The 10,222-nt window shown below is 43.2% G+C and overlaps 1 protein-coding gene across 1 annotated transcript; it reads right to left on the reverse strand.

Moving 5' to 3' along the window:
- Nucleotides 1-767: 767 nt before the first annotated feature.
- On the reverse strand, nt 768-9,697 carry LOC119268530 (histone-lysine N-methyltransferase ATX4-like). The gene is made up of 23 exons (XM_037550190.1): nt 8,068-9,697; nt 7,888-7,943; nt 7,529-7,733; nt 6,877-6,987; nt 6,735-6,803; nt 6,581-6,646; nt 6,417-6,508; nt 6,219-6,311; nt 5,806-5,941; nt 5,541-5,634; nt 5,354-5,453; nt 5,136-5,260; nt 4,747-4,892; nt 4,516-4,620; nt 4,310-4,374; nt 4,005-4,206; nt 2,449-2,535; nt 2,294-2,350; nt 2,127-2,216; nt 1,726-1,812; nt 1,427-1,501; nt 1,246-1,346; nt 768-1,105 (listed from the first exon to the last, which is right to left on the reverse strand). Exons 1-23 carry the CDS (start codon nt 8,899-8,901, stop codon nt 1,015-1,017), a joined length of 3,087 nt encoding a protein of 1,028 aa, XP_037406087.1. The 5' UTR covers nt 8,902-9,697; the 3' UTR covers nt 768-1,014.
- Nucleotides 9,698-10,222: the final 525 nt, after the last annotated feature.

Below are 10,222 nucleotides of genomic sequence, written 5' to 3' on the forward strand. Positions count from 1 at the left end.
ATGTGAGCCTTCTTATTTCTGTGAGCCAGCTTATCCATGAGTCGGCTCATCTCTATGAGCCTTCTTATCTATGTGATCCAACTTCTCCATGAGCCGGCTTATCTTCAGAGTCAGAAAACTTGTCTTGTAATAGGCCAGGTCAAGATTGTAACCAGGTCAATATTGTAGCGGTGTCATGATTATAGCCGGTGGACTCAACTCCAGAGATGACTTACCCTCAGAGCTGGGTTTAGCTGCGGGTAACTCCCCCAACACATTCGATGATCCGTGTTAGAGATGCCCTTATCTAGATGTTTTGTGCTATACAAAAACATACACATCTTTGAACAACAGTGCAAAGTCTCAAAACACTGTGGATAGCAGTGCAAAGTCTCAAAACACTATGTGTGGATAGCATGTGCCTTTCACGAAAATTACTACTACCTCCAATTTATAATAAGTGTTGCAGTTTTAAACTAACAGCTGTTAAAAAATGCGACCCTTATTTTGGATCGGAGGGAGCAGGAAATAGGTGCATCAAATATCTCATGCACATGCTCCCAGGTGAAATCGAGAACTGAAAGTTTGCATGCCCAAATATCCCGGGAAAATTACAGATCTCATGCCCGAGTACTTTGAAAGCTTGTAGAATTTCATGAAGAAACGAGTACTGAGACCATCAAACTTGTAATTTGCTCAGTACGACAAGAGCACTCATTTCTGATGTGCCCCTCTGTTTTTACTGTTGCCATCTTCCACTATTTTGTACACGCCAAGTACACTAGTGATATCTGAATGAAAATATAATCAAAATTGGCACTAGAGAAAATTGATTATAGTGGATACACTAGAAGCATTTACAGGAATAGAAGCTCATGCTTTCGAGCTGACTAAACTTATTCCTAGAGACTAGAGTGAAAAAAATTGGGGCGTAGGAGGGAACAAGGTAATATATACCACTTATCACCAATGAACCAAGAAAATGCTAAAGCAAAAAAAAAAACTATGACAATGCCCATTGACATCTACTCTAACCTAATTCATGAATTTCCGACAGTCAGCAGTCTGGCACAGGCAAGGAACTTTGCAATCATCAGCCTCATCAGGGTCAAACAGGTAATCATACCTAGAAATTACACACAACATAAAAACATGTTTAGTCTCCTTGCATCCTTGCAGAAACACAAAGATTATCACGATGGAGTTTAACATAATTTGCTGAGACCATCTGCAAAGAAAAAGAAAAGGAAATCATATACGACATACGTTAGCTCTTCACCGGCACAAACATTTCTCTTGGCAATTAGAACAATGCGGCTCTGATCATGCCCCACGCTCATAATCCTCGCATAAAAGTTTGGCGTGCACTGCAGCAAAAATAACAATACATCAGGCACATATTATTTAGAATCTTAAGCAGATTTGAAGTTCATTATATGATCCTTACAGAATGATTAATCAGGCGTGCCACGTTTCCTTTGTCTGTGGCATCAACAACCACTTCCTCGCTGATTTTGAAAAGCTGGGCAGAAAAAAGGACAGCATAAATGTAGTTAACGTTAGATGTATTATCAGAGGCTATTAAAATAATACATCATAAATCCATATAATGCATACAACACGTGATTTCCAGCAGTTGGGATGGCCAAATAGCATGTGTGTTGTAGATATAATGTTATTTCACAGAAAAAAATGCACTCATGGATACACCACATAACGGGGGAACTGGTATGGAAGATGACTCACATAACAATCTTTTCCCTGTACACGATACTGTGCTTCCCGTAAGTCCGCAACACTTCGTCTGACCTGTTCACCGCGGTACTCTAGAACCTGGAAAAAAAGTTAACCATGAGCAATTTCTTGAACGAGGGCAGCAGCGTATTAATGAAGACAACATGTAGGATAGCGGAATGCCGGCTTAATAATGGAAACTAGGGCGCATATGTGGGAACAGAAATTACCACGAGTGGTTACAAAGCAACCATGTAAGAAAAGTATAAATGGACCTTTAAAAAAATATCAATGGAGCGTAACGTATAAAGTAGAAAGAAAACCGTGTCATTACAACCAAGCATATCTACTGTTCAAGCGCCCCCAATTGTGAAAAATATTTCCATGGCATATAATAGTGTTTGAGGGAATACCATTTCTCCTTCTTGAATGTCCCTACGAGCAAAAAGTCCCCACCTATGAATTCCTGACCTACCAAAGCATACTCTGCTATGTTCCGTTTTCTGAAGTAAAGAAAAATTAATTAGTTTCATACTACAAATATATAAGTACAAGGGAAAGCCAACAGACATATAGTAACCTGAAGATAATGTAGACGCTCCTTAAAAGTAGAAAAGGATTCCGGATCCCTCTCTTCCTGCAGAGTACAGAGTTTTCCTTCATAAGAAAATTTGACTAAAAGATGGGAAAAGATATCTAATAAGCATGCATACATTACAGAATTAATCAAATTACCCTTCGTGGATTCAGACTGTCAATTTCATCCCAGCGGTGTTGACAATATCCTCTTACTCGGTGTGCCATTGCTGCCTCCCGGGATCTCTGCATGCAACAAAATTCCAATCAGGTGCGCACCAATGGGTTATCAATACAAGATACCAACCGGCAACAGTACTTATATTTTGGGAACAAGTGGCAGGAACACGGACACGCACGTTTGGCTCTCAGGTGTAATTACACCCAATTTTTTTTAAAAATAGTAATTTGGAAGAAAGTCAAAAAATCTGAAACTTTTTGCAAACAAAGTAGATTTATTGTTGCACTCGTATAAAAACTTTCGCAAAGAGAAGACTTTCATGTTGTTCTGGACGTAAAAAAACAAATTTGTCGCTATATATGCCGTACTGTTCACACTTTTAAAAAAACAAATTTGTCATTTTTGTCAGAGAATATTTCGTTGCAAATTATTTTTGTACACTAGAAATGACAGCTCAAGTTTGTTGGGGAAAAAGTTTTGGAACGTTTTGACTTTTTCTAAAAAAAATAAAAATAAAATACATAACCAGGTGTAATTACCACCATGTTCCAAAGGGTATTTTCCCAGGAACACTGCCTATTGAGCAACACCATATGTGCCAGGTAGAGAAGCAGCAGGCACATGATGACAGGACTGGGAGTCCTAGACTGAAGTTGAGTCCAGAGAATCTGGCCAGTGGGAGGCGTTGGGATTAGGAAAATAAACAGCAAACAAAGGTTGAATGCCTTGCAGTAATGTGCTCCATATGGTCACAACTAACGAAAAGAAGAGGAATCAGGGTCGGATAGCAAGGAGTCGAAGTTCAGCTAAGCAATTACAAAAAGGTTGTTGCATGTGCTCTTTGAAATAGTGTTTTTTCTTCGCTTAAATCAGGCACAGCTCAGAGTGTCTTTGCCACCTGGAGAATGAGGATGAGCGACTTATGGTGCTACCAGATCCACTCTTAAGCCTGAAAGTCAGAATCTGCTTCGTCACACTATGACATTTCACAAAAACCCAACTGCTAACAGCTACAAACTCCAGATCTGATCAAACATTGTCTTTGATAACCGTCTGGATAAATCACCACACTGGTTTCTAACTAGTACCTATGCTAGCTAAATGAATTAAATGTCCCAGCCTCCAAGGTATCTTGCAAGTTCACACAAGCCTACGAAACATGTTTAGCCCTATTTTTGGACGTAACCGTTAGCTGAAAGAAAAAAAATTCTGAGACATAACACTTGGTTGGAAGTAGTAAAAATCCCTCCAACTAACTAGATTCCATAGTGCAGCACAACAGAGAGTAGAAACCAGACTATCTGCTAGTAACACAGGGGTAACTTTAGCTGTTATCCTAGTTACCCATTCTCATGTAGCACTAGCATCAAAAGATAATGGCCACATCCTTAGAATTAACAAGTACTTCCCCGAACTTTATTGTTAAGAGCTGCTATAATGGCTATATTACATGCTAGACGTACGTTTTGTGGCTTACGTTGTAGCTAGCATAAAGGTGCATTCATTATTCTTTCAACTTTAAAGCAAGGCATACCTTCAGTTCTTTCCTAACATAAACTCGACATCTTGCAGAACATAAATTCTCTATAGTTTCAACTTCTGATGCTGAATCCTTGGGAAGATCTTTCCTAATCAGTCTTGAAGCAGCTATGGTGCCACTACTCTGAACAAGCCTTTTTGAAGAGAAAGTTCCAGCAGGAGTTTGAATTATCAAAACATTATCAGGATTAGGTCTCCTGCACATAAATAAATAATCCAAGACAATCCAACTGTCAGTATTGCACAAAAAGATGTGAACAAATTATAGCTTTACTCGTGCTTCCACTTCATAAATCTTACCGATGATGAGCACAATATGAAATCATCTTTGTTGTCTGTTTGCCGTTTTTTTCCAAGCAGTGCAGCTGCATACATGGAAAACATAGTAAAGTTCAGATGTGCTAAAAAAACATGAGATGCAAGCAAAAAAAATGAAATTACACACTTTTCTTCATTGATAAATAGCATAAGCAACATGTTCTTGCAGCGATCAGTATTAGCTATACCTCCATTCGATAGCCTGCCCTTGATGCACAGGTGGCATGGTAATAAGTCGAGCACCTGTAGCATTGTGTGCAAGCACCATGTATTTGCCTACATATGACGCACATCTGGAGCAATGGGCAAGAATGGAACATAATTAGGTCAACGTAGTCAAACATACGAGATACGTAGCACTCGTTCAGGATCAATCATCTTAAGCCACTTAAGCTATTGCACCAGCATATGTATTCAACCTTCATAAATAGCAGAGGTGCCATGCTCAATATCCCAATAGCAGGTTCCATGAGCTCATCACTAGCAAAAGCCACCTGTGGCTGAAACCATGCACATGCGACATGTACCCACAAGTTATCAACATTTGTTGGCTTCAGCGCTCCACCTAAAATAAGTGTTGAAGCCAGTAAGAACCAGGTTAATGATTACAAAAATGCTAAATAAAACAGAATGTCACAACTTGATTTTCCGGTATCAGATTTGACAAACTTAATTTAGTTGCTGTGGTGTTGTCACTATTGTTATTTAGAAAGAGACCTAGGTTCGACATTAATAGCAGTACTGATGAATCATCCTGTTACGGAATCTATTTCGTCCAGTTACCACTGAAAGGATAGCAGGTACATACCTTTCACAGGGCAAAGGCAGCAATCCCTCTTTTGTTCAGGCGTTTCACAAGCCCTACAAATCCACGAGGTGAAATCTTGCTTACCGCTCACACCATAGCATTCCTGATGAACAGCTATCTGGCATCTGAACATGAATGTGATCAATTGCAAACTTTATTCCATATCTCAAAATGATTCGCACCAAAGAAAAACATTGCGAGCAACACGAGCTTAATACCTGTTACAAATCACAATCTTATTGTAATCCCAATCTTCAACCCATCTACAGACTGCACACCTTTCGGTTGTCCATTTCACTTGTACATGATCATAAGGTTCTGTACATAAATTCAAGGTCCGTCACTTCAAATTCCTGGGAACCAGATCTTCTAATACTATAGGCTACAAAATAAATGCTCAGTTACCATTTAACAAATCAAGTAACTGCTGTTTTTTCAGTTTCTGAGAGGAGCGCTTTGAAGGATATGTGGAACACACGCTTGGTTGATGTTGATCTATCTGTAAAGAGAAATGTGGGACATTCATAACCCTAGCAAATAGAACTACAAACCAACAAAGGAACAGAAATAAAAACTACAACACTACTATACAGTTGCACAAGAACTAACAGCATCTATATATGCAGTGGAAAAGGTTGAAACGAAAGCATGTTGTCATTACTGTACGAACCCATTTTCCAAATGGCATAAGTGTTCCCTTCATTTTAATACTAGATTTCCAATTTTTACTTCTGCAGCCAGCGTGCCTTTCCCATTCATTGAACAGAAACTTTTGTCCCTTACAAGGGGCACAATGGCAAGAAATCCTGCAAAAAAAAGATAGTTTTTTGAAGTCATAAGTAGGTCCAGATATATATGAAAAATATCAGAGTTATATGCAGATGAATGGAAACCACCTAAACAATGAACGAAGGCAAGCAGAAAGATAAGTTCAAGCCAAAAAACAGGAATCAATAATCTCACTAAGTGTGCATAATTGTGAGAAAACTGAAATTAAGCTATGGTGGTGCAGGCATGCCATGCCAGTCACAAGTAGGAATAACTTCACTACAATCTAATGTAATTCAGATAAGTGGTTCTTACAGTTCGAGATTTGGTAGGTAAGTTCCTTCCATGTCAAAACAGATGACCCCTACTCTGTCAGGCTTCCTTCCTTTCTGTGCAGAATTATCTTTACTGTTTCACAAATGGATTGTACATGTTAGTCTTAAGAGCAAATAAATTAGAACCTTGAAATATGAAGTTGTAGCATAAACAAGTAGTTCTAGCCTTCTAACTCACCTATCATCAGGAGAGTTTGTCTTCTTGCTGGACAGATTTGAGTTACGTTTAACCCTACAGTAAAGGCAGAAGTAACTTTTGTCTCGTAGATCCTATAGCATCAAAATGAGCATGTTAGTGATGGTAAATTACTAAAGCACCAAAGATATTATGACGAGAAAAACCTTTAGGTTGCTGCACTTTTTGTCACATTCTGCATGAATCCAACTTTCACAACCATGACAGCAAACCTGGTTAATCACCTCCCATCTTCAGAATTTGCATGGTTGGAAACATAAGATAAATTTATATTGCGCTAATGGCTACACTATGTCTTACCCATCTTCGGTCACATTTATGTTGCCAACTTTTCAAGCATATCCCACAGTACTCTTTTGATCTCAAGATCTGCACATACAGGAAGGTAGTGTAAGCCGTAAGGACAAGACACTCAGAGTGAAGTAGGTTCACCAAAACATACCCTAGCACAGTGTTTGCAAGCAAGTTGCTCCATCACATAAACCAACTTGTTTGACTCTTTGTTTGGAAAGCAATTTCCACAACTTTCACACTGCAATTCACTTGTATAATGCTGTGTGCAGAGAATAAGCAAAAATCTAATTAGTCTATTGGGGAAATATATGACAGTTGAAGAAGCAGTTCCATTTTGTGATAAATAGTACAAGAACAGCACTGAAGTGTAATGGTGTTACTAACTATCGTCGGCCATTGACTGACCCAGAAGGCGAGCTCTATAAGGCCAATAAGTTGAATAACCATTGGTACTCCACAATATATAAACATGCTCAGTTTTATCATTCTTCTTATACGCACACAGTACTATGTCTGCTAGATAATGTTTCTCAGAAGATTTTTCTGCAGTCATGCATCAATGCACTTTTCAGGCATTCGGCCCCCATCTAAAGTTTAGGTTTGAAGAAAAATCGTATGAATGTAGATAGACCTAAACTGTATACCTAATATTAATGCGTAGATAGAACACCAAAAACTTAGAAAGCCAGTAGGCAGGATTGAATACAAAGCCATGGAAGGTTGGACCAAAAATATTGATAAATTTCTGAAATTTCCTGTGAATACATGTCTTCTTAGTTGTGGAAAAATGGTCAACTTGCCTTAATCTGTGCCTGGCACTCCAGCTCGTTTGAACCAGTCACTTCTTCTAATTCGTCTGGACAAGATTGACAGACAACAGGCTGCCCTGCTGTGCTGTCATCCATTGGCACTTCAGAGAACCCCTGGTCGGCCAAAAAGGCCTCTTCTAGTGCCCTCTGGAAGTCACCAGGTTTGAGACTGCTCAAATCTGTTTGCCCTTGAAATCTGAGATGGAAATACATATATTTCTTAGCACATGTGTGGGTGCTATTCTACTTCTTGCCAATAAAAAGGCTTTCCTGATATGCTTTTGCAGCACTTTAAATGCAATAAGTGATAAGTTATTTTTAGTGAATTACTACGTAGTGCTAGTACTTACTGGTCAATGTAGTCCACAAAAGGAAAAATCCCTCCTTGCCTCACCCAGACATACTTCTGCAACACACGGGCGTCATCAAATGGTCATTCAGAAAGAAAGAGAGAAAAAAGGCTCAAAAGCAAAAGAGGAAGTGGCGCCAATTCAAGTCAGTCAGCCCGAACAAAACAGTAATTAATGTACCTTCTCGTCACTGAACTCTGCACGCCAGCCAAACAGCATCACACAAAGCACAGCACCTCCACGCGGCTGGGGCGGCATTGCATCGGCAGCTGCCTGCCGAGCTGGGTCGACCACAACTCCTGGCCACGCTGGTTGCCGCTTACCCAGCCGTGCCCACACAATGTCGCCATACAAAAACTCTGTGCTCCAATGAAGGTCCTCCTTCTGCGCCTGCAGGTCCTCTTCTGCCTCTTCCTCTTCGTCTTCCATCGACTCGTTTCTATGGTAACCGCTGTACGGTTCATTGTGCAAGGAGGTGAGCGCGCTCAGAGACATGGAGTACTTCCTGGAGGCAACAAAATTCTGGCACACTCGGTAACGCTGTGCCTCCTCATCCTCATCCACCTCTGACAATGCGGAAGTCCTATCCAGGATTGCACCTTTACGGCAGAGCGGCTTGCTTTTGGGAACGAGCTGCTCGACCTTGGGCGGTGCAGGCGGCTTGGCCGGCTTCTCCTTCTTCCAGGGGTCGATGAGCACCGAGTCATTGAACCGCGAGGGCAGCACCTGGGCACGCCCGCGCGACGTCCGGACGACAGGCGGGCGCGTGGCGGCGGCAGCGGCGGGCGCCGGCGCAGCGCCGGCGGGTGATGCAACCTCGGGCTCCTCGCACCAGCGGAACCCGGCGGCGGCATACGGGATACCGGAGGCCGGCACGTGGCCGAGCAGCTCGACGGGGAAGAAGTCGTCACCCCTCTGCCTCTTTGGACGGCGCTCGCCGGCGCCGCCCTCGCCCTCGGCATTGCAGCGCTTGAGGCTGAGGATCTCCGAGCGCTGGGTCCGCTTGAAGATCATCACACGCGAACCCTTTGCCCCCCGCCCGAATTCACCGGCCCGGCGGCGAGATCACGGCGAATTCGGCGAGGGCTCCCCCGCAAACCCTAGCCCTGCCCTCGCCGCGGCGAATTGGAGAGGAGGGGAATTCGTCCCCCGCCTCTCCCCACGAGCCGTCGCGGAGACGGCGGGAGGAGGAAGGGGAGCAAAGAAGAAATCTTTGACGGAGATGCACACGGAGAGAAGGAGAAATCGGGATTGGGGGATTTTTTTTTCTTTTTGGTGCCTGTTCTTTGTGTGTTCTAATGGGAGGGCTCGGGAAGAAGAAGTCCTACGAGAAACGAGGAGCGGGGCGCGACCCGGTTGTAAAAACGATCCTGGCCCTGATTTTTCTCTCTCGTGGGATCGGGTTAGTTTCGTGCGGAAGGAAGGATGGATGGATGGATGGGATGGTGGTTACATGGATGGAAGTCGTCGTCGTCGTCGTCTTCGTCGTGGGTGCAGGTGGAGTTGCCGTCCCGACTCGCCGTTGGATTTTGGTGGTGGTGGTGACGGTGCGCGTCCATGGAAAGTTGGAGACGGAGGAGGCCGGTGGGCGTTACGAGGAGCTTGGGCTTGGCGTTTTGGCGTCGTGGTACGGGCATTTTCTTTGCCCGGATTTTATAGTTTGGATTCGTGTGGGTTTGAGCTTCGAATCCGGAATTTGGTCTGGGCTTTTGGTTGTGCTTGGGTTTGGACTTCGGAGGAGATGGTTTCGACATGGACGGGAGGAGAGAGAGAGAGAGATGATCAAGGTGGCCACGAACGAGTTTTGTGCAGTGTGGGATGGGATGGGGAGCTGGCTAGGCTAGGGCGACGTCACGACGAGTAGGTAGGTAGGCGCTGTACCTGTAGTGATGATTGATCGTCCCTCCCGGGCGGGCGGAGAGACAGACGGGTTGATCCAGATGCGACTCACTGACTGTCTTCTCAAACTCGATGGAAATATGAATGGTCGATGCCCGATTTCGCCACCCCGACGGAATGAAGAAATTTCCGGGTTTTATTTTCTTTCGTGTTCTTGTTTCGAGTTCGAGCTCGAGTCCCTGCAGCTCGGTCCTGGCAGTGACCGGTGTTTGATCTAGTCTTCTGTAGGTGGAGCTTCCGGTGGGATTTGTGCGAGTTTCCATGTCGGCCTCCTTGGGCGAATCGCGAAACAAAAATCGTGCACGGGCCAGGAGAGGAGAGCGCAGGCGTAGATCCTGGTCGAGGCATCGCCGGCGGGTGTTGATCCAAGCAGAGACGGTCGATTAATCCGACTTCTTTTTCTCTTTTGATTTATCCATATATCTATATAATCTAT

The sequence above is a fragment of the Triticum dicoccoides genome, chromosome 3A (genome assembly GCF_002162155.2).
Source record: "Triticum dicoccoides isolate Atlit2015 ecotype Zavitan chromosome 3A, WEW_v2.0, whole genome shotgun sequence".
NCBI lineage: Eukaryota > Viridiplantae > Streptophyta > Magnoliopsida > Poales > Poaceae > Triticum > Triticum dicoccoides.

Coding starts and splice junctions, on each gene's coding strand:
- LOC119268530 (XM_037550190.1), bottom strand. CDS start 8,901: ATGATCTTCAAGCGGACCCAGCGCTCGGAGATCCTCAGCCTCAAGCGC. Junction 4,375..4,515: donor GGGCAGGCTATCGAATGGAG/GTATAGCTAATA, acceptor CCATGTATGCAG/CTGCACTGCTTGGAAAAAAA. Junction 1,813..2,126: donor ACATTCAAGAAGGAGAAATG/GTATTCCCTCAA, acceptor CTTTTTTTCCAG/GTTCTAGAGTACCGCGGTGA.